This window comes from Bemisia tabaci, chromosome 2 (assembly GCF_918797505.1).
Source record: "Bemisia tabaci chromosome 2, PGI_BMITA_v3".
NCBI classification, from domain to species: Eukaryota; Metazoa; Arthropoda; class Insecta; order Hemiptera; family Aleyrodidae; genus Bemisia; species Bemisia tabaci.
Window position 1 is genome coordinate 25,297,896 of NC_092794.1, and position 27,892 is coordinate 25,325,787.

Sequence of the window (27,892 nt, forward strand, 5' to 3'; positions counted from 1 at the left end):
TTCCAGCAATACCTAGAGAACTTGTACGTGTCTGAAATTTGCTAAATTTCGTGTTTAAGGGGGGACTACTAAGAGAACTGAACACGAGAATGCCCTTGGTTCATGAATTGAACAATTATTAGTGAAAATATGACAAAATGATCTAATCTGCCAAGATACACATGTGTTTAAATGGGAAATGCCACCAGATGACGTCACTAGGCGGTGCATTTTCTTACTTTTAAATTTATTTTTATACTATTTCCCATATCAGAAAAAAATTGTAAAAAATACTGTGAAATCAGCTCTTTAAGCAATTTCAGACGAGGCAATAAAAAAAAAATTGCGTGCGAATTCACCACTCTTTAATACAGAACAAGACCCGGTTTGACAAATCAGTTTGATAAACAACGGAGCTCTGCGTTCATCAGTCATCATTAGGCCTTACAAATTCTCGACAAGTCATCGCGCCCAGTCGAAGGAACGAACCGAGCGTAACTCCGTTCCAAGGTTGTAAAATTGACCGAAAATGTTTAGTTTAGTTTCGACCTTCAGAGCCGTGCACTAAATTTCCAAACTTTTCAGAGGGGTTCCCTTTAGATTTCCTACGTTTTTCGTGATTTACCTGACCAAATTTTTGCAGTCTTCCGGTCTTCTAGAGCCCTGGGCTTATTACGCGCCTACCGAGCAACTTGACTTCAAAAAGATGAGGTATCAAGGGAAACAAGGCCGCAAAGGCAATCAAACTTTGCCATATTTCCCTCGATAAAATAAGTGCCTCGGAAATATTCATCTCCGAAGTTAGATGATAGAAATTGTGGATCAAATTGGGAAAAAATCCATGAAAAACAGGAAGAAAAAGATCCACAAGTATTCCACGAAGTTCCTGTTTGATCAGAGGAAATTTGGCAACGCTCGAAAGCTCGCACGGCGTTTTTCTTTCAGCACGACAGGTTGGGTTATTCATGCGAACATTTTCCCATCCGTCTCCGTCAATCGGGTCTCATAACCTAGAGTCCCTTTATACTGAGAGTCAAGACAAGTCGGCTCATGGATGTCACAAACGGGAATAAAGATTACAGAAATTGAACGTTTTTCGTAATCTTTGATCGGCCCATTCTCAAATGCCTTTCTCCGTTCCTCCTCTCATTCCGTTTGTTCCTTGCCGAATCCGTAATTCCCTGGTCTATTCCAGATTATAATCTTTGCAATTGGTGAAAATGTAATCTTTATTCCCGTTTGTGACACTGTGGAGGCCTAAAGTACGGGAACCAATCAGAAATGGATTCAAATTGTCTTGACTCTCAGTATAAAGGGACTCTACCATAACCGGCAGTGGTGGAAAAATTAATAATTGGCGGGTAGACGTGGCAACGTTGTAACGTGGGCTACGTTGCGAGCGATGCGGGCAGGTATGCAACGATGCATTTCTCGTTAGACCGAGGCTTGGGCGAAGGCATTTCTAATTACTTTGAATACTTTGCACGGGAAAAACTCATGCCCCGCACTCCATTCCACTCAACACTTCCCACCATCCCATCCAGTCCCATCCACCCACTGGGATATTAACCTAGGACACCGACGCACAGTGGATCGAGTCAATTAGAGAACCGAGTTGCCACAAAATTTGGATACTGAAATTCCCTGATTTTCCTGACAAATTTGAGTGAAATTTCCAGAAAATTGAAGATATCTAAGATGGTTAAAAGGCATAATTCGAAATAGTATTCATGCAAAATGTTCCAGATGCCAAATCCATTCTAGAGAGGAAATGAAGGTGAATTGAAATTTTTCCCTGAAACTTTCATCATTTTCCCTGACATTTCCAGTTTGTTGATAACTTTTTGAAATTCCCTGACTGTGGCAACCCTTAGAGAAGTCGGAAATAAGATTATTGACTAAAACTGCAAACGACGTTTACTTTATCACATAAGAAATTTCAAGGGGTGCTTATGGAAGAAAATTTTACGAGGAAACCAATGAAACCACTTTCAAACCCTCCAAGTTTTGCATGTATGGAATTATAAGCGTTTAAAGTTTCCAAATTGTGTCTGACCTCTCTTATTGACTCGATCGACTGTGCGACGTTTGTGAACGATGGAGAAGGGGAGAGGTGGGAGCGGAGGGATCCCCTCGGGAAAGTAGAAATTAATTGACCATTCAGCAAAGATGAATCGGGCGCAAACGACAACAGATATAGCTGGTACCAGATCGTCCATTAATAGATTGGGTAGTGACAAAGGGTTGACAAAGTATAGTTGCCTAATTTGTAAAAAATTACACGAGGAACACGAGATAAGATTAAAAAAAGACCGTCCATGAATACTTCGTCGTTCCTTGAGCGCAGTAACGTACAGGGTTGCCAGCCAAATTATTTTTTTCCATTCCCTGACTTTTCCCTGACTTTTAAGTATGGATCTGACGTAGTCTGTTAAAGTGAAAAGTAGTCAGTCGATCCCGCAACGCGAGCCCGAGACCGCCCGCGCCTAATTCCACGAAAAATCAGAAAAATCCCTGACTTTTCCCGGTTGATTTTTTTCCCTGACTTTTCCCGGTTTTCCTGGTCGCTGGCAACCCTGAACGTAACATGATTCGAAAGTTGCAAAATTGACTCAAACAATTCAATTTTTAACAGGACTACCGATGCAATTTTTTTCCAAAATTTTTCTGATTTATACATGAGATTCAAGGTAAAATCAAAGAAATTTTCAGTCAAAAATGTCAAGGGTTCTCCTGGTAAAAATACAATTTAAAAGAGGAAATTCAGTAACATTGAAATTTAGTTACGTTCTTTTGTGAGGGAGACGAGGATTTGAGCGAAGATAAATCGTACAGACTAAACCCGAATTGGAATCGGAATCATCCGAGATAACCAGTAGAACTTCCTGTGAGCTCCTCAGTTAACAAAGAAAGAATATTTCTGAGCAACAGAATGACGCGATATAAACCAACTAAGACGCATTTCCGAAAGATAAATGCGGCATTGAAGGATGCGCGAAGCGTAAGGAAATGGAAGAATATTCGCAGTTGGGTTCGAACCCAACATGCAACTATTTGAACTCCGCGGTGGGCCGGGTTGCATACGCCCGACTTTGAAGGCGAAATCTGAGATTTGCTCACGCCCACGGCTTTCGCAATATGTAGGGTACGGGCAAAATTAGTGCCATTCTCGAGCGCGACGTCTGTTTCGGGAAAGTATTTGGACGCTCCCGTCGCACAGATTTGCTCGCAGTACTAAAAAATTTAGATGCCTCTCGAAAGACGAAGTCGGCATCCGAATATTAAGAACATAAAACAATGGAGGAATATACGAAATTGGGTTTGACCGCAACACGCAACTCCGCGGTGAGGTGGGCTGGGTTGATACGCTACACTGGAAAAAAAACACATTGGATCTGGAGTCTAGACTCTTAAAAACATCGACAAGAAAAAATACTCTTGATTCATTCGGATTTTTGCTTAAATGGAGAACCAAGCCTCTTAATTTGAGCGGATTTCCTTTTGATTTAAGCTCAAATCTGATTGAATCAAGAGTATTTTTTCTAGTCGATGTGTTCAAGAGTCTAGACTCTAGATCCAATGTGTTTTTATTTCCAGTGTAGAGGAAAACACCGATCACACGTGTACTGTACCCTATAGCGAGAGCCGTATCAGATTTCGCCCGCAAAATCTAGCGTATGCAACCCGGCCCACTTCAGAGTTAAAATAGTTGCATGTTAGGTTCGAACCCAACTTCGTATGTTCATATTCTTCCATTGTTTTTCGCGTTATTTTGAGTTGAAAGAGCGTTTCGATCCGTTACTTAGGATGTTTAAAAATGGCTCAAATTTCATCGAAATACTAGCTAGATACAGACATTCTTCATCGACATAGAAAAGTAACATCACGATGGCTAAATAGCAAAACCGCGTAGCTAACCATTGCGGTGTTTTAAAATGTCCGCTCCTATTTTGTTTTCTAGAGGAGAAACGAGCCAACTATATGACTTGAAATTTCTACAAAATGTTCTTCTGCGAGAGAAAAAAAATCAGGGCAGATTCCGAGAAATTGTGTTGTCTAGTTTCTCGAAGAACAAGTAAGAAAAGGATGACGGGAAGTCTGCAACGTAGTAAACGGAATTACGTGGTTTCGCACGTAGGTCATCGATTAATCTCCAAACTTAACGTTTGCCTCACCCTTTACATTCCTTAGATTTTGAACACGAGCCTTTGAAATACATGTATTGTCCTGCGAGATCTCATTTTCTGGCTAAAAGCCGAGTTTTAAAGAAATCGCACCAAAGGCACTTTACCCTTCCTCAGGGTTGCCACAGAATTTGGAAAATGAAATTCTCTGACATTTCCCTGACGCATTTTGGTGAAATTCCCCGAAAATGTGAAGATATGACAGATCGTTAAGAATACATAATTGAAAATAGTTTTCAGGCAAAATTTGTTGTTCAAAACCTTAAACCCATTCTAGGAAGCAAATAAAGGCGATTAGACGAATTTTCCCTTACATTTCCCGGCTTTCCCTGATTTTTTAAAATTCCCTGGCATTTCCCAGTTTTTTCTGACTTTGGCAACCCTGCTTCCTCCCACTTCAATCCCCAATCAAAAGCTACCATGCGCGAGTTCGGAGATTAAAGGTAAACACATGCTGTCATCAAGCGAGCATTCCCTCGGACTCGTTTTCACCGAGAAAAGGCATGAATGAGATGTACGGAGCTTAAGAAGTTTTTGGCATGAGTAAGGGATAACCGGTGTCCCTGAGCCTGAGCCCTGACGAGAGAAAGTCCGTTGAATAAAGGATTCATGAAAAAGCGAGCGGGGATGATCACGCATCGAGCGCCGGCCGACGCGGACTCATCTCTCGGGACCCCGAAGAATTCGCCAGATACACATTCCAGATATAGACACTCTAGTAACCTACATAGATAAAACACGACCTCTATCGCGACGTTGCCGAATTGACCCGGGATTCGGCCGAATTGTGGGAGTCGCTGCGTTGCTGAGGAAGACATCGTTATCCGAAATGGGTAGGATTTCAGCGTAGCACTGCTTCCTTTTTTTTTCAAGCTCACTACGATCGGCCGGGAAAATTACAGAAGGGCCGCAGGATTTATTGGAAAATTTCACTTCCATTTCAACGACTGAGCCAGAGCACTTTTGCACTGTCGTTTTAAGAGACACTGGAAAAAAAAAAAAAAAAAAAAAAAAAAAAAAAAAAAAAAACACATTGGATTTAGAGTCTAGACTCTTATTGAAAACATTGACAAGAAAAAATATTCTTGACTCAATCGGATTTTAGCTTGAATCAGAACGAAATCCGCTTAAATTAAGAGGCTTGGTTCTTGATTTAAGCTAGATTCTGATTGAATCCAGAGTACTTTTTCTTGTCGATGTTTTTAAGAGTCTGGTTTCTAGATCCGATGTGTTTTTTTTCCAGTGAAGAACGTCGTATGAACCTTTAAAATTTGTAAAACTACCTTTGATTAAACACACATTTTCTGGGAAACAGGAAAATGCCTCCCCCCCCCCCCACAATTTTTCAGAGAATTTTAGCACAACAATGCAGAGTATCTGGAAATTTCGAGGCAAAATCTGGGGATTTCTTGTACCGGCGAGATCTGGATATCCATCAGGCCGATTCTCAGAATTTGTTTTTCGAGTGTACAGCGCACCGCTGTACTGAGGACTTGCCCAAGATTCGAGCTTTTGAAATCCTCGATTCTTTAAGAGAAGAGGAAAGGTTTCGTTTACGCATTGGTGCCGTTTTCCGGGTTGCTTTTCACGGCTCTGCGCCGTTATTCACTCTCAGCACCCCGACTAAACTTTTTTCTATCTCTTCAGCGAAAAAAATGTATGGGGCCCATGACTGTTAAGGAATGGTAAAAACAAAAGCGATTACTTTACATTGAGCACTGGAAAGTTATTTAAAATGTATCATACACGCATATTATCGGTGTAAACATCTACTACTGGCAACAGGTGGAGGATAAGATCGTCAAAAGGTGACAAGTTCGACAAACACCTCTCATTATCCACCGACTTTAAACCCATTTGACGTAATTTGAGGTTATTTTTCGTGAATTCCCATTTAACAGAAAACTGTTACTTCGTTGGCTGCATACGATAGCAAAACGCATGAAATTTCGAGAAACGAGCATTTAGCGTGCCGATACTAACTTAAGCTGGCCATAAAAACAAAGGAGAAGAAAAAAAAGACAAATCAATGAGGAAAAAATTTTGACGGTCAGTGAGGCTTTCTTGTGGTACGAACACGCCGTTGGAGTAATAAAACCGCGAAATGTACATTCTCTTCGCATGAAATCGCTTTTTTTTTTGGCGCGGGATCCACTATTAATGCGAAAAATGAAAGACAAGAGAGAGAGAAGGGGAATAGCCTGTATGTGTAGAGAAAAGAAGTTAAAACAAAAGAGAAAGACGAGGAAAAAAGAGACCATCGGTGCTCGTGCATTCAATTCCTCTGGTAAAATCCATGAAAGAACAATTGGCGAAGTATGTATAACCAGAATTGGCCTGATGCATCTAGTGTTGTCTAATTTCCTATCTTGGTGCAATTTTTTTGATCAAAATCGAACACTTGGGAGGCTCATGGAAGACAAGGCGCACAAGTGCAGTCATCGAAAAAATTGAGTTATTCGTGATTTCAAGTAAAACCAGTTTTGTGCATATTCTGTGAAAAATTCGCTCCAAAATTCTAATTATTAAGCATCAAAAAGTCAGTTTGAACTTTCTTTCCGCAATAAGTATCCATGTAATCCCGAAAGTTTAAACAAATATTTCTCGAAATAGCAAAAACTGCACTCACATGCCTGGTTCTCCAAGCCCCTCACTTCAACGTTGCATCAATTTCTAACGAACGAGAGAATAATTTTTTTCAAACTAGGCGAGCATTTTACAGAGAAGGAAAAACGATCGAAAACTTCTCGCATCGGCGGCGCTCCAAAGCTTCGGAGGAGGCTCCAAGCGCGACAAGAATCCCCGAAAGAATTCTCGACCATCATGGACGGAATCCTCCATTATTCAAGGGAACCAACAGTAACTATTTCGAAGGGGTCTCCGATCTTGTGCTTTTCTCGGCACTTTGATCAGTCTGAAGATCGACGAGACATAATTTCCAAATTTTCAACAGCCTCAAGTCTAACCAGGTTTAGTGACCGGTTTTTGCGCTTTTTAGGCAAATTTTCGCGAGTGGCTTTTGGTCGAAATTTGGACTTCGACCAAAGCAGCAGCAAGCAATGTTGACACCTTGCCAGGGTTGCCACAGAATTTAGAAAATGAAATTCCCTGATTTCCCTGACACATTTTGGTGGAATTTCCTGACAAATGGAGACGTGACGGATGGTTAAGAGGGCATAATTGAAAATAGTTTTCAGGCAAAATTCATTGTCCGAAATTTCAAACCCATTCTAGAAAGCAAATGAAGGTGATCTAACAAAATTTCCCTGATTTTTTAAAATGCCTTGACACTTCCCGGTTTTCCCTGACTGTGGCAACCCTGCTTGAATCCCGTTTTCCTAGAGTCCCTTTATACTGAGAGTCAAGACAATTCGGCTCATGGATGTCACAAACGGGAATAAAGATTTCAGAAATTGAACGTTTTTCGTAATCTTCGATCGGCCCATTCTCAAATGCCTTTCTCCGTTCCTCCTCTCATTCCGTTTGTTCCTTGCCGAACCCGTAATTCCCTGGTCCATTCTAGATTATAATCTTTGCAATTGGTGAAAATGTAATCTTTATTCCCGTTTGTGACACTGTGGAGGCCTAAAATACGGGAACCAATCAGAAATGGATTCAAATTGTCTTGACTCTCAGTATAAAGGGACTCTACGTTTTCTTTCCGATTTCAGTTTTCCGCTGACCAAATTTCAAACTTTTTTGATGGGATGGTACGGTTCTCCTTCATTTTGAGTCGGAGTCCAGATAAAAAATCACGGACCCACAATCCGCACCGATACTGCCTAGTAAAAAATATGGCTATGAAGGTGTGCGGGACTGCGGGGCGCACGCAACCTCGGCGGAGCCACGATAATAACACTGGGCCGCGTCGCGTCGGCTGGTCGTGCCCCCCCCCCCCCCCCCCCCCCCGGCACGGTGTTTGCTTTATCAAATTGGGAAATAATTAAAACCGAAGGTTAATGTGGCGGACGATGACGTCATAGTTTCGCTATTCCCTCGCTCTGGACCCGGAGCTCGCTCTCATCCGTTGACGCCGCACAGTGGCTCGGATCAATTAGAGAGGTCGGACAAGAGATTTTAGATTAAACCTGCAAATTTTGCTGTTTATTTCATTTAATTTTAAATTATGAGGGGTGCAAACCGTCGAAAATTTTAGGTGAAAACAATGGAACCACTTCAAGAACCGCAAAGCTTTGTATGGACGGAGGTATGAGCGTTAAGGATTCTAAATTTTGTCCGACCTCTCATATTGACTCGACCCACTGTGCGCCTGGTGGACCGTTGCCAGTTGTCGTTCGAAGACATGACGCATCATCGCCTCGGGTGGGTCGAGACGAGAATCGCCCAACTGGTATCGGAACTTCAATGCAGATACGCGGGTTTTTGCCGGTGGGGCAGCTCGAAGCACGTATTGAATGTCATCCTTCCGTGAGCTCATTTGTAGTTAGGGGCCAGAGAGTCGTAACCAGCAAGTTTTGAAAACTCGGGTAAGGGGCCGTTAATTTAACACGTAACGCTCTTACGTGGAGGGGAGGGGGTGGGGGCGTAGAAGAGAGCTTTGTGCCGTTTGGTTTTGACGTGGTTGAGGACAGGGACCCGTCACAAAAAACGTTACGAAGGGGAGTAAAAAAATCCCAGAATCGTTATTTGCATTCTCGACATACTTCGTGAAGGATTTGTATGTGTCAGAGAGTTGTCAATGATTTCCAACACCGGCCCAAAGACACGATTGTCACAAAATTTTGAAAATACAATTCTCCGACATCTCCCTGATTTCTCTGCGTCACATTTTGGTAAAATTTTCTGACACTTGAGAATATTCCAGATGCTTAAATACGTAGACATGATTTGAAATAGTTTTCAAGCAACAATTGCCGTTCGAAACGTCAAACCCATTCTAGAGAGGAGGTAAAGTTGACTTGACAATCTGTCCCCGGCATTTCCAATTTTTCCTGACATTGTAAAATTCTCTGATATTTCCCGGTTTTCCCTGACTGGGGCAAGGATTCAAAGAGCCTGAGCTTTTAGATTTGCGACATGAGTTACAGACAATCGAGCTGCTGCATGGTTTTTCCCTGATTTCTCAATTTGATGAAAATGTAGTTACAGCTCTTAGGCCCATGAGTACAGAGTGGTTGTAGTGTCATGTATATCTGTGACACTCAATGATTCATTCACTAGTTGGACGTATTTCTGCCAAACAGAACTATGTGCATTAAGACACTAGCCCTGAGACCCGTAAGAATATATGCATAACAAAGCTCACGTCACAATGCACATAGTTCCGTTCAGCAGAAATACGTTCAGTTATGGGCCCTCACGGAGCTCTTCGGGCCCAATGTAAACAAATCTAACTAGGTGGGAGAAATCAATGATGTTCAGTCATTGACCGAGGTTTTGGACGATAGGTGCATTGAAAAAATTACCAACACTCTAGAAAAGCTGTTGTATACAACAGTGCAATAGACATTAGGATAGCTAACAACTTAGTTAACTCTTGTCTAAGAATGCTTTCAGGGCACTCAATACAACACATTACTGGAGAATAATAGAAAAGTGCAGCACTCACTTGCATCAAAATTGTGAAGGGCTTATGCTAAGGTTACAGAAAATACTCAGGCACAGAAGCCCCAGTTACAGTGTCAAGTAAGGAAATCCATGAGCATGTGAGGAATTTTCTAAATGAAAATTTCTTCCCTGATGCATTCTCGTTGACGGAATGGACAATGAATGCTCATTTGGAGTACGTTATTTCTGTGTGGCTTACTCAGAGTTTCGCTGGGTTGGCGCCAAAGAGTTCCTAACCAATAAAATTTGTTGTGTTGATGGTTAAAAACGTAATTAATTTTCTGATGGAATAAACAGCTCCAAAATACTTAAACGAGATCAGCGATGAAAGTTTCTCAGGTATCATCAAGCCGAATACCCCTATTCAAGGGGATGGGCGGTACTTAGAGCTGAGCACGCAAGAGGGATAAATAGGGGACAAATTTTGGCCAAAATGGCACTTGATGGAGCAAGAGGTTGGGACACAGTTAGGAGTGATACAAAAGGCAACCTGATGAGCAAAATCACCGACATTCAGTTGAGCCGTTAGAAAAGCATCGGTCCTATGAGTGGACCACCCAAGAGTATATAATGCTGTATGATTCCCTAAATTCAACTCGTCCTCCAGACATTCTACTCGGTTACTTAAAAATTAAACTGGAGAATGTTATTGGGGATGGACTGACTTAAGCTTGAAACTTATTTACACATTGAAAACTGCATTCGGAGTCTGCAAATGGCCTAACCTAACAAATGTCAAACTTACGCAGCAAGCCCATTAGCAGAAAAAGCCTGACACATCGAGGCCAGCAAAACACGTCTGAAAGGGCAAAGATCTGCTTAGGGATCTGGGAAAAATTGGCCTACCCAGCGAGAAATACCAATTTTCAATGAAAGAATGCACCCAGAGGATCGAATTGGCAACACCCGAGAACGGTCATGGACCTCGATAAACCGAAAACTCGGTAGCAGAGACACCGCCTCCTCGTCCAATCTCTGAAAAATCGTTAGGTTCCCAGAAAAGCAAGCCGGCCGAAACGGCCTCCTTAGAACAAGACCCACAACCACGGAGTTACGAAAAGAAATCTGAGGGCACTCACTTCCTCTCGACGCATTATCTCGACCTGAAGCCGCTTGTGGTACTCTTCGCACTCCTCCTTATACTTTTCCATCTCCTCTTTCGTTTGTCTCATTTTCTTTTTGAGCACGTCTAACAGAGCACCTTGCTGCATATTGGTCGTCATTTTCACACACTTACACCACACTCGCGCACTCGGAAAACACCGACACGAAAACACTAAAAAAATGGTCGACGATCGGTTCACCAACACCACTATACACGCCTCGCGCTCGGGTGGAATGGAACTGATCGAGGGCCGGGAGTGGGGGGGCAAGCCAGCGAGGCTGCTGCTACTCGGGCCGCCTAACCACGCCAATCAATACGCCGCAAGGTGGTTCTGGAAAGTAGTCCCTCGCTGAATCACCCGTCAAGTCCAGATGGTCCGACTCAAGTCCGAGGACTTTCTGAAATGCAGGGATTAGCCATTGCAGTCGCTTCGAGTTCCGGACCCGGGCCCCGGTTTGGGCCTCCTAACTCCGGGCGAAATTTCGCCAAACCGTAATATCCTTGCGCAATCACAGCGATGTCGTTCACTCGCATTTCCAGATATTTCATCTTTTTTTCTTCGTTTTGTTTTTGAACAAGTGTGCAGCTTTTACGGTCGCACAGCTGCAGCAATCGAGATCCAATAATATCGGAACGATAAGTTTTGGGAAAATACAGAGTGGAGGACGGGGAATTAGATGGGGAACGCAACGTCCGCAAAGATTTCCGCGCCCCCCCCCCCTAACCCCTCTCCAGCACCCACACTAGCACCGGCCGGCCGGCATGCAACCGGGCAGAAGGGGGGGGGGGGGGGGCTGATGGCGTTAAAATTGCAATGGATGCGTTGGAAACGAGGAATTTAGACCAACGAGGCTCGATCAGCCCGGAAAACTCATTCTCCGCTGTGTGATTGGAAAAGACCCACCAGGGCGATGAAAATCTGCCCAAAGATGGGACGAGCTACCTGATGGAAATTGATTTTGAGAAAGTTGCCCTTAAAACCCGAAAACCAAGAAAAACAACTTCCTGCTTTCTTCGTACACAAAGCGTCTAAAAGGTTTTACACGACACCCCAAGATCTTGCCGACTTTCATCTTCTCTAGGTACTCTCTACACAACTTCAGTTAAAACGCCCCCAAAATCTAAGTTTTTGAACTGATCTTTACCGGAGCGGGTCTAGTTTTATCAGAGGTTGCTTAATTTCTTCTCGCATTTTATTATTTTCTGCCAGAAGCAGTGCGTAAGCAAAATTCGGACCTGAAGGTCTGCATGAGTATGTTTTTTGGAATCATGGGAGATTTATGAAAAGGTTCTAAGCTTCACGTTGTTTATAACCAAAAAGTAGGTAAAAAGTGAGAAAAAGTTAGGCCGATTCTGGGCCGTCCATTTGGACCTTAACCGGAATCGTTCTGAGTAGGTCAGCCGTTTCCCTATTTTCTGTGTCGTTCTCCGCGAAAATCAGGCAACATTCTCTCTCAATTCTTCAAAATACGCGGTAAAGTCACAGAGGGTTTCAAAGCATTCGATTGCTTAGTTTTCTCATGAAAAAATTAAATAATGTAAGAAAACGGGACGACGTGAAACGCATTTCGGCTACCTCTGGTTAAAACACGTCAATTTAATTTTGCCTCGAACGCGTCTTGTAATTTTCTCCGTGCATTTTTATAAAGTTTATTTCGTGAAAAATACTTGAAACTCACGATTTTACGGTTTGCAAACGTCCATTCTGCTACTAATGAACACGTAAAGAGGAGCCGAGTTGAAATGCAGTCTAACATGAATGATGAAATCATTCTTCGGTGGAGAGTTGGGTTTGGGCTGGCTGAGCAACTAAACTAACCCCGGGGCAAAGCGTGAAGTATCACGAAAATTGAAGGCGCTCTGAGTCGAAATCTTCATCCGATGGTGCCCTCGTTTCACATTCATCATGCATCAATCGTATGTTTACAAAAGTCGCTCTGGTTTCTTTGAAAGCTTTAAGTAAACATGACGATTAGAGGCTGGGCACGATGATAGAGTGACATGATATTATGTGAAAATCTAACGTGACAAGCCTCGGAAAAATGTCACCAAAGACATTAATCTCAAAAGGAAAAAATTAAATTGTTGATTTAACAATTTCGGAGTTAAAAAAAGTGACTACAATGTTTCAATGTAGATTTTACAACAAAAAAATACTACTTTAACCAACCCCGTGGTTAAATAAGCTTTCTATGTAAAATGTACATTCGAAACATTGCAATCAATTTTTTTACTACAAAATGGTTAAATCAGCAACTTAATTTTATCCGTGCACGGCTAAGCATTGAGCGTTGGCGTCGTTGCTAAATTCTTACTCTGTTTAGTGTGCAAAGTATTGAAAAATCGCCTGCACAGTAGATTTTTAAGCAGATTTTTAACGGAGAGGAGATCCTCCGTCACGATATGCCCTCTAGCAGATACACCCCGGGACGCGTGGCGCAGATTGGCGCCACGCGTGGCCGCATTTAGGTGGCAGTAAGGTTGGTAGGGCAACCAAAGTTTCTTGCGTTTCATGAGTAATTAATTGATTTTTGATATGTTCATATCAAAATGGGTGACCGGACAAGGTTTCAACTAAAATAAAGCATCGCATGTTACCTCTTCAAAATCTTACGTGGAAAACTACTCGAACAACGGGAAGTTCGGAGGTGAACCCCTAAACAAGATACTAACAAATATTTTCAACACAGATCAAGTTGGGTCATACACAAATGACGTAATTTGTATTTTTTTCCATTTAACCAATGCTAATATCTTGTTTAGGAGTTGCTTTCCAAACGTCCCATGGTATGAGTCATTTTCCTTGTGAAATTTTGAAGAGGAATCAAGTTACATAGTGCTTTCTAAATTGAGTCAGTTTATCCTCCAATGAAATTCAAATATTATGCTAAACGTTATTAAATACGGATCTGAGGACTTGGTGAGTTCTCGGACTACCGCTCTCTTTTTGTGCCGTAGTATATTGATTTATTTCGCAAGGAAAGCTCCGTACTCTTAGAGGATGCCTGTTGTTCTACATGCGTTGGAGCGCCTTCCATTTCGTATGATACTGTGCAACACCTCCGTAGCGATATAGCTGCTTGAAGCGCCGTGGCAAGCCGCAGCGTGGCGAGCGGCCTCGCTGTGGCGCCTTCAAACCTAACAGGGATACTTCATGCATTGCGCAATGCGTGAAGTATCCCTGTTGGGTTTGTAGGCGCCAGTGCTTGGCGCGTTGGCAGCAGCCAGAACGCCGCTCCGCTCTGTGTTTGGTTTGATACTTAAAGTTGCTAAGTCAGCGTTTTTCAACTGATGATTATGAAATATTTGCACAATCTGCATGGATTGTTCTCATTTAAATTGATAAAAAAAAATTTGTACTAAAGGAAAGGTCATCATGTGTTTTGTAAATATTAAGGTGGTTTGTGAGGAATTTGCAATTTGACTGTTGATTATACTATAAAAGTTCGCGAGAAACACGATGGTGCCACTGGTTTTCGCTGAAATCAACTACCAAGCTCAAAAAAAGCTCTCAAGTTGAGGCCAAAATGGAGGGAATATCCCACGCTATCCTGAGAGTCCACCTCTACGTCAAGACAAACTCTCCATGCAAAGATAGTGAGCAAATACATTAGCAGGGCTGCCACTTTATTTGGAGACTCCAAAACTGAAAACACGGCAACCCTGTTAGTGTATTTGCTCCCTATCTTTGCATGGAGAGTTTGTCGTGATGTAGACGTGGATTATCAGGGTAGGGTGGGATATCCCCTCCATTTTGGCCTCAACTTGAGAGCTTTTTTTGAGCTTGGGAGATGATTTCAGAGAAAAGCAGTGGCACCATCGTGTTTCTCACGAACTTTTACTAAAGAATCAACAATTAAATCGCAAATTCCTCACACATGCAAAATCTCCATTCGTGCATTTGCAAGTCGCCCTGCGCATCTTCGTTGGAGCTATGGGATTATGTTGTTCGAGTTTCATGCAAGAGCTAAGTAAGGACGTCGGAGACGAGCGACGTTGCCGATTCTCACGTAAATGCGAATGAGGCCCAAATTAGGGGTTGAGACGAGGATATGGCCGTGGCGTCGCTTGGCAACCGCGCTGCCCGCTTGTGTGTCCAACGCTGACCAAATATGGTCGCTTAGACAAACAAGACGTCGCACGACACAACTGTCGCTGCTCACCAGCTTCAACTCAAATCAAAAGTTTGACGCCGAGACAAGCTCATACGCTGCCGTCTCCGAGAAAAACGCCGTATGCGCTACTAACGCGTTGTCGAATTGCTGCCAATAAGATACGAATTCCCTCGAAGACTTTCGAATAATTCGAAAGAATTTACTCGTAATTCAATTTTCACAGGGTTGCCACAGATTTTAGAAAATGAAATTCCCTGACAAATTTTGGTGAAATCCCCTGACAATTATTGAAGATGTGACGGATGGTTAAGTAGGCACAACTGAAAATAGTTTTCAGGCAAAGAGCCTCCCAAAAAGTGGCCCCTTTTTTGAAACTCGGGGATTTCATTCGTATGTGGCTGAAATGAAACCTTATGGTGAGACAAGCCTCCAGTAAAAATTTTAGCTTGAGTATACGTCTAGTTTCCGAGATACAGCGTTGCAAAGTTTGCATATTTAAGCTTTAAAAATTCGCATATTTTCAAGTATCTTATTTTCGATAACACCTCCATCGGACATTTTATGATATTTTGTGACATTTAACCAACAGTTAGTCTTATTATTGAATGCATACATCTATTGATACAATAATACTGCTAATTCTCTTGATACAACGTTGCAAAGTTGACACCAAAGACCTATAAAAAATGCTCATTTTGGTTAGTTTTTTTATAAAAAGACGAACTTACTGATCACCAAAATATATGTTTATGGGGTTTAGGTGTAATTTTATAATAAGATACGTCTTCCATATAGGCCTTACCGCGAGCGTAAGCACAGATTCAATGATACAGCGTTGCAAAGTTTATTTATTTGAGCTTTAAAAATGTTTATATTTTGAAGTTCCGCGTTTAAAGAGCGATTTTCGTGGATCTTGTTTTCGAATTTGAGGAGTAAAATCTACCCACGTGTCATTTGTAGATGTATATTCGAATAAACAGGGATACTTTGATTGGTGGTGGTACAGCGTTGCCAAGCTAACAACGTTAAACTCTTGAAATTATTATTTATGGTAGTTAAAGATGACGTCTATGAATGTAATACCTGATATCAAGGCAAAATATCGAGGGTTGATGTCAGTTCCGAGTGACAATTGGTATTGGCAAAAATACTATGATCAAGTTTATTAATACTTCTTTTAAAACGATAAATAAATGAGAAATTAAAATAAGGAATCCTCTAAGAATTGATATTTGATTTTTGTTTTTTATAACTTTGCTTTACTTTTTTAATTTTTATTTTATTTATTTTATTTTTTTACATGTTTAATGTTTTTACATTTTTTAAATATCAATTATAATTTTTTTTTATTTTTTTCTTCATTTTTTTTCATTTTTTATATTTATTTTACTTATTTTTTTTTTTTTTTTGCATGAATTTATCACACATCGGTACAAGTTCTGCCTGCAAATCTATGGACAATGTCTTGACACTCTTGACACTGTTGCTAATCTTAAACTTTAACATTAAGAAAAAAAAGAAAAAACAAATAAATGATTAAATGAACACTAAAGAAACAAGAACGGATGCAGTGGATGAACGCATTATTTTTTCAAGGCGTAATAAATGTATTCTCTAGATCAAGATTAATTTATACTTAAAAAAACTCAAAATATTCCGTATTCTATGTTTATTTTTTAATTTTTCTCAACAAAAGGTCGAATTGGCAACTATGGCGAGGCAGAATTTGTTGGATTTTGAAAGAAACGCTGATGATGAGTATTCCATTAAGCATGACAAAGTCTCTTGAATTTGATTTTGAAATCAGATTATTATTTTTGGAAGTATCCTAATTTTAAAATTATTTTATGTATAAATGTTGAAGGAAAACAAAAAGTTAGGCAACAGTGTACTTTTTTATACCAATTGTCATCTAGTTCTAACTAGAGTCCTAACATTTTGCTTTAAAATACCGAGACATGTTTGATCGAAGTTTTTTTTTAATAAAAAAACAATAGAAAAGACATGTTCAGAGGTATAAGGTGTAAACTTCGCAACGCTGTGTTACTTGAAATTATTGTAGCCTTACATCAATGCACTATGCATCCACGAGTACCACTAGGGGTTAATTTCGTGCCACAAAATACAATTGGACATTCACTAAAATTGGTTTTAAATAAGAAACTCAAAAATATGAGTATTTTTAAAGCTCAGAAAGGTAAACTTTGCAACGTTGCACTACCTAAACAGGGGTCATACATAAGCTGAAACTTTTACTGGAGACTTGCTTTATCATTATGCTTCATTTACGCTTTGTTTCAGTATTGTTAAGTTCACTCTCATGTTAGTTTTAGGAAGATAATATTTGAAAATATGAAGATTTTTAAAGCTTAAATATGCAAACTTTGCAACGTTGTATCTCCGAAACCAGACGTATACTCAAGCTAAAATTTTTACTGGAGTCTTGGGTCATCATAAGGTTTCGTTTAGGCCACATTTGAATGAAATCCCCGAGTTTCACAAAAGGGGCCAAAAAAGGCCCTTTTTTTGGGAGGCTCTTTGTTGTTCGAAACCTCACGCCCACTCTAGAAAGCAAATCGACGGTGAAACTACCAAACCACGTATCTCGGTTGCGGTGTTTAAAAATCTACGCTCACATTTTATTTTTTTAAAGTAGACCAAATCAATATCATTCCTTGAAATTTTCACAGAATTTTCTCCGCACGAAGAGGAAAAACCACAGAAATTTTTAAGACTGGACGTTCAGCAGTTTTTCATTTAAAAAATAAAGTATGACAGGAAGTCTGCGACGTCGCAAACCGAGATACATGGTTTGGTAGTTTCACCGTCGAAATGAAGGTGATTTAACAAATTGTCCCTAACATTTTCGTCATCATTCCTGACATTTCCCGGTTTTCTCTGACTGGTAACCCTGAGACAAGCTCATGCGCTGACATCTCGAAGAAAAACGCCGTATGCTGCACTCTAACGCGTGATCGAATTGCTGCCCATTTGATACGAATTCCCTGGAAGACTTTCGAATAATTCAAAAGCATTTTTTCGTAGTGGAGAAATTTGCACACAAAAATGTTGTTGCCTCATTTGAGAGTGCATAATGAGCTGAGTTCGCAGTATTTTTCATAATTTTTTTCTGACATGGTAAATTGGAGAAAAATCGATTTAAAAGTGCGAAAATGCGCCGCCTTATGACGTCATCCGGCGGCATTTTCCATTTAAACATGTATTTTAGCAGATTAGGTTTTTTATCATATTTTCCCCGATAATTGTTCAATTTAGAAACCAAGGATATCCTCTTACTCAGTTTTCCTAGCAGTATCATTTTAAATATGAAATTGTCAAAATTTCGGACACTTGCTAATTCTCTTGCAATCAATTTTAAATATTGAGTAACTGAAAACTTCCGAGATAAATACTCTCAAAAATGAATATTTTTAGGTGAGAACTTTGGCAACAGTCAAAGGACCGACGGCGGTGTAGTAGTGCTGCCATTGCCACTCCCGTCGCTGCAGTGGTGAAATTAAAAAAAGAGAGAGAAAAGATCCCCGGGACGGCTTGAAGCTCGCTCTTCATGGATGATTGAAAACATGTGCCATGCAGGGACACAGAAGCTGAGAGAGCTGGTACTCGCGTTGGCCGCTGGCTACCCTGGCTATAAAACTGATGTGGCAAAAGTTAATTTGATGGACGTTGCTTTTCCGCACGTGATAAATGTTGAGAAACGGGCTGACTATTTCCTATTCTTAATGATGAAGGTTGAATGTCAGATAGAACATTTTACAAGCCAAAATCTCGCTTATGCGTTGTCATTAGGCGAAAAATATTGTTCATATTGTAAGGTATATTTTACTCTGAGGGTGGTCTAAAATGAAGTCTCTGAGCTTGTCCGTGCTTCGAGGGGAAGATTAATGCATGGGCATGGCAGGGGTGATCAGAGATTTTTGGAGGCCTTTTTTCGAGGGTACTTTGAACTGATTTTCCCTCGGTTTTGATGCAACTTCATTACTTTTTCTACAGTTTTAAAAGCCCAAAAAATCGTTGGAAACTTTTTTTTTTGCATTTTTCTATGAGCGAATTTTTGAATTCCCAAATTTTGACAATACGCGGAATTTGGGGAAAAATAGACAAATTAATGGCCAAGAAGTTACAAAAAAAATCTTGCAAAACATGAGAGATTAGCGTCACAGCAAAATTGTAGGAAAATTCTCTGGGGAAAAGAAGACGCTTAAGTAAGTAGTAATTTCAACAGGGCACTGTTTAAAAACCTTCCTTTGCCATTGATAAACAAATAATTAAACATAATTCATTAGGATGGCTGTGGAATCAGCCTGACCAATATTAAGAATATTATCATGAGTATATTTTTAGAGCATTTGAAAGAGATACAAAGGAAATTCAGCAGAGCCCTTTTTAAGGAGGGTTTTCTGTAGACTGACAGAGAATTCCCTCCATATGTTTTTATGCTTTTCATCCGAGTACCTTGTTCATTTTGTTATGGACTGGGGAACTCACGTTAGCATTGAAACTTGCATCAATTACAAGCTTACTTTAGCATGCCCTCCAGTTACCAGTAATTAGGTAAAAAGGCAAGATCTTGCAATATACTGCAGAGACAATTTTTCAAATTCTCTCAGAACCAATTTAGAGTGAAGATTCGAACCTGCTGTGATTTCAATGGAGAAAAAAAAAAGAAGAAAGAAAAAGAGAGAACACTTGGAGCAAATTATTCTGAAAACTAGAGAAACTGTTCACTTTGAACTAGATTGATTTGATAGTGTCATGTTGATTATGATTTAGAAAAGTTACCATTGTCCCGACTGTTAGTAATCCTGGTGAAACCTAATGATTTTTCTGATTAACTTACTATCAATGGTAAACCTGACCTCTGTGAACCACAAAAAAGCACTAATTGGCAAAGACTCACCTTCATCACCTGTTGCCTACCCTTAAGTGATTGTTGCTAGGTGCATTATTGTATTCATCTTTTCTCTAAACTATGCCTTTACTTTCAAGAAAAAACTATCAGCCACAACTGATCAGTACCTATGGATTTCTTTCACCTCTTCAAGTGCCAATCAGCTAAAAACAATTTTGAATTACCTGACTATTTATTTCTAAAATTTTAAATTAGACCCTTGGGTAACTATTTCTGAAGAGAGAATACATCATGATAAATATGTTCTAAGTGTCGAAGATCTCTTGGAGAAAAAAGGAAAAGTTTTGTATTTGTGTGACCCAGCTATATAGAACTTAATTATTGGAGTTATGAACAGATTCAATTGTGACGGCTGTTCATAGCTGTTCCGCCAGTATGAGGCTACAGCAAACAAAAGATTTGGTGATGAAAAGGCAACATCTCAACACAGACAAGTTGGTCTCTTTTAAATAATACTCTTGTCCCCAAAATATTGATGACACAAGTTGAAAATTGCGCACAAGGAACAACTCAAGTCCTTAACAAGGACATTTTTGGTGTGTTTATATATCCATCCACTGGCCTACATACAATGGAGGGCAAAGGTTGTTTGGATTAATAGCTTGAGGGATGCACATGGATAAACCTTGAATGAGGACATTTGGGTGAAAAGTCAACAGGAGTGAGTCAGTCCTCAGATAACAATTCTCAGGTTCAAGGTTTAAAGTGTCAAAAACAACCAAGTTACAAATTGCCACCTCAACAAAATGTAGAGGGAACGTGGAAGAAAAAATATAATTGCCAATTCAAAATGAACTTGATTTGAGCTTATTGTGGGCTTGTTATAGTTGACGGATCATTTTACAATTGAATCACAACAAGTGATAGAACTGAATGACATTGAGGTTAGGTTTGACATTGATAAGGTCCAGCTGTTTACATAATGGGAGCGGCTAGAATATAAAGGTAGAGCAAGGAAATAGGAAGCATTCCCTAAAGAGGGGCAAGATATGATTATATTATTGGCAGAATGTTTTAAATGTAGTGCCGGTATATAATTTGGTAGGTTATGTGGTCCTCTTATCAGCTGGGACACCTGTTGCTCATTCAGTTTGAGTTTGAGGACGCACCTTGGTTATGTTACAAACCTAACAGAACTACTTGCAGCAATGCAAGAACTATTTCGAGAGCGCAAAAGAAAATTCGATGCATATAATTCAAAACTGGCCTATATTCAACCTATTACAGATGAGGAGTAAGGTAACCTACTTGTCATGCCTCCCGTGACTTTACGGTCTGTTTCTTTTTACTTTGTTGTCATGGTAAACTTAACATACCTGGCCTGTGTGTACTAACCCTTTTTAATTGAGAATTCAGCGTGTTATGTAGCTCATTGTAGATCATGGTGAATTTCATCATCGTATCCGAGCTGAAGACCGAGCGTCCGAATGCAAGCCCTGGGTAGTCGGCACATCGCCTCTGCCGCTTCTGCCTTCGCTTCTCCTTCTCAGCAATCACCTCTGTACAGACGGAAGGACATCTCAATTTGGAAAGCTCCTCGATATCTGGATCGTTGTCTTCACTGCCATCAGCTTCAGGTCTGACATTGTTATCAAACTCCAGGTCATTAGGATCTTTGGCACCAATTTTCTGTCGAATTTTCTGAATGATAACTTTGGAGGACGGTATGGACGAAGGCACTTCTTTGGTAGGAGGAGACAATTCTCTACCAATGACAGTTCTTTCAGAACTGGGGAGACAAGTATTTTCTTGAGGCACATATGATTTCGTTGATGCACTATCAGTTGAGGCTACATCACTAGAGGCACTTGTTACATTTGGTGTATCACATTTATCACGTTTGGAAGGTCTGGATGTCCGTCGGCCACCTCTTCGTACACTATTTTTATCAGCCATTATAGTACAGCAAGGTTTAATTATAAATATAAAAAAATAAACCTAAAATGAAGTTATCACTATCAGCTAAGCTTAACCCTACATGTTGACTTCTGCCATCTTGGAAAATATGACGCTAGCGCTGCGCTCCTCGGCGAGCAACGACGCAAGCACGCCCCTCCAATGGAGCGCTCAGGAGGTCGTTGATTCGTCGCATTCGGACATGCGCACGCGATCTATAGGAGAGCGGCTGAACTAAATATCTGAACCGTGTTATCAGCACACTGGTGATAAGAGCACACCTATTGTTGACGGCTGGCCAATTTCCACGGCAATTCCTTCTCCGAAACCTGAGTAATAAAGCACGTGCAACGACTCACTGACTGTACAGAAGTCGGAGTCTATGTTGAGAAAAGTAGTCATATGCGTGTAAAAATATCGACAAGATAATTTCACCCTTAGTAACGACAGCGGAGTTTATTTCCAGTAATAATCCCCCCCCCCCCTTTCTTCGATAGTTCGATTTTTAATGATTCATCAGCATAGACTAAACAAATTATCTCGACAAGAGGCCATGATAGGGAAGCAAGAAGCAGCTGGCAACACTCAACAAAAAAGGAGCAATTTTATAGTATGTTCCTGGCTTCCACAGATTTGATGTGCTGCGCAAATCGTAAAAAAATATACTTAAAAGGAGGAAAAGATTTCATGAACAAAAATTATCAAGACAAGTAAAAAGGGTCACGCGGGGAAATAAATGAGAGGGATTATTTGCAAGTATTACCGCGGAAAAAGAAGCTAACTTTCGCTGAAAAATTCTAGAGAATGAGGGTGGAGGGGTAAGAAGGGGGGGGGGACAAAAGTTCATGGGAGCCTAATATATGTCGTAGGTACTAGAGATCACAAATAATAATTACACCATTGAGTGCAGAAATTTGTCCTTAAAGTATTTATAAAAATGTTTGTGGGCACCCAACCACGGAAAATAGATGCAACACGTGTAGGAGACGGAGGTCTGGGTCTACCCCCAAGCAGGTCCAGGTCCGGAGCCGAAACCCCGCTTAGAGAACATTTTCTCGAAAGGTTAGAGTTTCTTCTAATTTTCCGATCGGAAAGGACAGAGAGTAGTACATCATCGTGGACATCACAAAAAAATAATTCTATTTTCCGCCGTTTTCTGTGGAGGTTGTTATCTTCTCTATCCTCTTCAGAATGAATTCAATGATCAGGTATCTACATTGGAACCAAATTTTTTTGAGATTGAACTAAAACACGAATCATGGGGGACGTTTCAGCAGGGTAAAACTGGTCAAAAACCCTCATAGATCTCAGTACGTAATTCAGAACTCTCCGCAGAATCAGTACCGAGTTGAACGTGGCTCCCCTGCAAGCTGCGGGTAACATTTTTCTGACCAGTCTGTGCAAATTTCCGCGACCCTAGTGCGGCACTGTCAAAATTCACAAATTCAAGACGGAATTTTAGAGTGAGAGTGGGGATCCCCTACCGCGCCTCGGAGTTATTTTCTAACCGGAGACCATATTTGGCCACGCGCCGAGAACCAAAGCCAGACCTCTCCTCTGTCCCCTCTCCTCCTCTCCTCCTCAGAGTTTTCCCTCTCTGTTTGCTCTTATTAACTCCTAGCGGGTTTTGACGATGCGCAAACAGATTGCGATTTATAAATAAAACTATTAGATTACCGCTAATCACGAGTGCCAGCGTGGGCGTTCATAACCGTCTTTCCCCGTTCGAGCCCGGCAGTTCGGACGATTTTGAAGTTCAGTCTGGCAACATTGCATTCGTCACCGGTTTACGTAGGCCGAGTTCTGGAATCGCTCCGATTACCTCCACGCATTTTTTTTTAAAATAACAATTTCGGCAATATGTTGGAACGATGAAATTCCTCGTTTTATCCGACTGTTTGACACGGTCAATGTGAACGAAAATCAAAGCAGTTTGTCTTACTTCTTGGTAATTTTCAAATGAAAAGTAAAGTAATGTAAGCGGCAAATTTTATCAAAGAGGTCAATTTAGAATGAAAATATTTTCATAGATAGCGCGCAGTTCAAGTCTCTTTGTATTTGAATTTGTGAAAATTGAGCCTCTTTAAATACTTGGACTACAAATACTCCACCCGTATCCCAAGTAGGACAGACTGCAATAAGTAGCAATTAGGTACATTGTTAAAAGTATTGCAATTCCACTGAGTGTTGTGTATGTTGCCTAGCCCCGATTTGAAGGGGCCCCATTTACTGAAACTTATTGCGACGACATTTAAATAAGTTGCAATTATTTTCATTGCAGTATTGCAGTGCATATTGCCTATCTTCCTGACACACGTGGAGCTGATTTTGTCGATAGTTTAAAATCGGCATGAATTGACTCAATTATGAAAGAATATTGCAGTTTAATAGTAATAAAGTTACAATTTTATTGAAATCAAATTGCAATTCAATTTCAATATTTTCGTTGCACTGTGCTACTGGGGCATTTACCATATAATATTGAAGGTATCACGTTCAGATATGATCGAGAGGATTTTTGGGAAATAAAATGGGAGAAATGAATTTACAGTGGCAGCACGAGTACCGATCTAAAAAGGCGAGCATATGCGTGCAGTGAAAGCGCACAGAATGTCTGTGCGCCTTCATATTACTTGGACGCAATAGGGGTATCCATCGAGTAGGGATAGATGTACCTTGCAGTCTGGCGTTACGAACAACGTCACGTCGCGTTAGGAAGTATTAGATAACTTAGAACGAACACGCAGCACTCGCATCTCTGTCTTACTTAGAGAAGCCATCGAATAATCAAGAAATTTACTAAGTATCCATAAAGTACATTATGGCCTTTTTTTCGTACGCGCGTCTTTACGCACGTCCATAGGTAAATCACGGGAGATATTTCCGAGATGGCTTCCTCCAGGACCTACAAATTTAATCTCGATAAAATCGTTAAGACTTCAAGTATTCTAAGTTCATCAAAACACCAAAATGCTAACATAATCGATATAAGCTAATATAGAGACAAAATTTAAGGAGAATAGACTGAAAATAGTGTCATTGACAATTTAAATGCACGTGATTTTGAACGATCAGGAAGAGCGAGAGGTCCATGTTAGACTGCGCAACAGAACAATCGAGTGGCATAAAGGACAAGGCGCATAAGTGCAAACTTTGCTGTTTCCAGAAATACGTGTTGGAAGTTTTGAAGTTACAGGGATCCTTACGGCGGAAAAAAGTTCAACCTGAATTTTTGATGCTTGAAAATTGGAATTTGGGAGCGAATTTTTCACAGAATATGCGTCGAGACTAGTTTTACTTGAAGTCATTATTAACTTAATTTTTTTCAAAAACTGAATTCATGCGCATTGTCCTCCAAGCCATTCAATTATTGCTTTCTAAATATATTCACCTCGCTTCATTATTTTTGAATCCCTGGTAAAAATTGGCAGTAGAATCTGTGTTCCAAAATACCATAGACCTACAGCCGGCTGTAAGATTTCCAATGGCTTCTGCAGCCGGCAACACAATTTCTTATAGCCTTTTATAGCCGATGGCGATTAAGCAACAGCCTGGCGATAAAGTGTATGCTAAACGTTACTAATTACGGATGCTAAGACTTGGTGAGTTTTTGGACTACCGCTCTCTTTTTGAGCCGCAGTATCTTGATTTAATTAGCGAGGAAAGTTCCGTACTTTTGAAAGATGCCTTCCATTCCTAATATGTTGGAGCGCCTTCAATTTCGTATGATACTGTGCAATACCTCTGGTGTAAAATAGTTGCTTCAAGCGCCGCGGTACGCTGCGACGCGGCGCGGCGGCGGGCGGGCAGCCAGCGCTGAACGCGCATTGGCGCCTACAAACCTAACAGGGATACTTCACGCATTGCGCAATGCGTGAAGTATCCCTGTTAGGTTTGTAGGCGCCTGTGGGCCGCCGCTCCGCTTTGTGTTAGGCTCTAATATTTAAACTCGCGGAATCAGCGTTTTTCAACTCATGACTTTGAAATGTTTGCATACTCTGTATGGATTATTCTCATTTTAATTAATAAAAAAAAATAAAAATAAAAAAAAAAAAAAAAAAAAAAAAAAAAAAAAAAAAAAAAAAAAAAAAAATGTAGTAAAGGAAAATATAATATGCGTTTTGTAAATATTAAGGTGATTCCGTAGAAACTTAAGGATTTACAAAGCACAAGAATTTCTACACAATTTCTTATAGCCTTTTATAGCCGATGACGAAAAAGCAACAGCCAGGCGACAAAGTGTAAAGCCCGGCGATAGGAACTATAGCCCGGCTGTATAATTTTTTATCGCTTCGTGTAGCCCGGCCGTATGATTTTTTCCACTTTCTACAGCCAGCTATATGATTTTCTATCGCCCTCTTCAGTCGGCTATAAGAACTCCTATGGTATTTTGAAACGCAGCCCCTATCGCCAATTTTTACCAGGCATTCTTGACTTTGAATTGCAAAAATTGATTCCCTCTTTCCCTTTTTCCTCTTTTTCACTGGTGTCAGCCCTCTATGCCACTCGCTCCAGCATTTTGACGGTGTAGGTCCGGAACCACGTATCTCGATTTGCGACGGCGCAGACTTCCTGTCATGCTGTATTTTTTAAACGGGAAACCACTCAACGGCAATTTTTAAAAACTGAAGTGACCTTTCTCCTCTGTGTGAAGAAAATTCTGCGAAAAATTCGAGGAATGATATCGATTTGTTCTCCTTCTAAAAATAAAATAGTAGTGGAGATTTTCAAACACCGCGAACAAGATGCGTGGTTACGGAATTACATCGTCGATTTATACAATATTTTCATGAACAGAGGAAAAAATTATAGAGGTAATTCAAACTTCTTCATCGCGTTTTTGAAGGGTGATAATGCAGTGTACATGGGCACATTTCATTGTGTATTTCTCATCTTTAAACTGCTGCGATTTGAAGGTGCATGTGAACTCAAAATTGACTCATCGTACGTGTGTGGCCTTCTCTTCATTTCCAAGAATTTCAGAGTAACCATTCGCCTGATACTTGTTTCAAGATGATCATGAACCAGTATGAATTCTCTTTCCGTTAAATGATCCAATTCTTCCGAGAATCAATATATCATTTGTGCAAGCTATTGAACGCTGGGTATAAAATAATCCTGTTCTACGGTTCTACGGCATGCAGCAGTGCCTTCGAGTCACCGAGTCAGCGTGTAGTTTAAATTGCCTGCCTTGGTACTTGAAGGCGAAATCGAGTATCACCGGTTTATGGAGCGAGTTGAAGAGCCAGAACGACGCATAGTGGATCGAGTCGATTAGAGAGATAGGACAGGAAATTTTTGAATTATACAGCAAATTTTGATGTTTATTTCGACACATTTGAAAGTTAAAGGCGTGCCTCCAGAAGAAAATTTCACGAAGAAACCAAAAGAATCACTTTTTGAACCTGCAAGTTTTGTAGAAACGGAGTTATAAGCGTTTAAAGCTTCCAAATGTTGTTCGACCTCTCCTATTGACTCGATCCACCGTGCGACGCATTGAAAGACACTATTCAAAAAGACATGGCTTTCTCTATCAAACATATTCTCTTCATCTAGGAGCTACCTTTATTGCTGAAAATAATTATTAACGGTAATCTGTATTGCAGATGTTGGATTTGGCAATTTTCTCTCTATCTACGTATGCATCATGTGCTGCGGTCCACCAGCTGTATTAAGATATGGCGTCGGTAAATTTTCATCGCAATGAAACGAGGAAAGGTGCCCCGCGCTGGAAAAAAGAAACAAGGAAGAAAAATGCGGAGAAAATGATGCATTATTGCACCATGGAAAACGGATGAGGTCGCTGGAGCACGTTCTTTGATGGTAATCGGAGATCGGAAGATCAGGAGAGTCGGCGGAATCTGCGATTTTCGTCTCGTCATCTCGTGCCAACATATTTTATGAATGATGATGATAAAATTTCCATCATCTACCTAAAAGATTTAGCCATCACACATCCCAGTTTTGAAACTGAGAACTCTTGTTGCCTGATTGTAATATGTCTTAAAATTTTCACTTTAACTTTTTTAGAAAAAAACCAACTGATATTTTTCAATGGTTTTCCATTGAAAGTATTTTTAGGTAAGCTAAGAAAAAATAGGGTGGAAATGGG

The 27,892-nt window shown here is 40.5% G+C and overlaps 1 protein-coding gene across 48 annotated transcripts in view; it reads right to left on the reverse strand.

The window, feature by feature from the left end:
• LOC109044656 (tropomyosin-1, isoforms 9A/A/B) overlaps nt 1-27,892 on the reverse strand; it is a 115,153-nt gene that overhangs the window by 70,001 nt on the left and 17,260 nt on the right. For 7 of the 48 annotated variants that reach the window (XM_072297027.1, XM_019040105.2, XM_072297025.1 and 4 more), the window contains exon 1: nt 10,811-11,077. The exons of 11 other annotated variants lie outside the window; for them this stretch is intronic. In XM_072297027.1, the coding sequence (XP_072153128.1) occupies nt 10,811-10,954 (144 nt within the window). In that variant the 5' untranslated portion in view covers nt 10,955-11,077. Of the gene's footprint in view, nt 1-10,810; nt 11,078-21,219; nt 21,899-27,892 lie in introns of those variants that run through there. 30 more of the 48 variants (XM_072297014.1, XM_019062500.2, XM_072297008.1 and 27 more) reach the window with 12 other exon arrangements.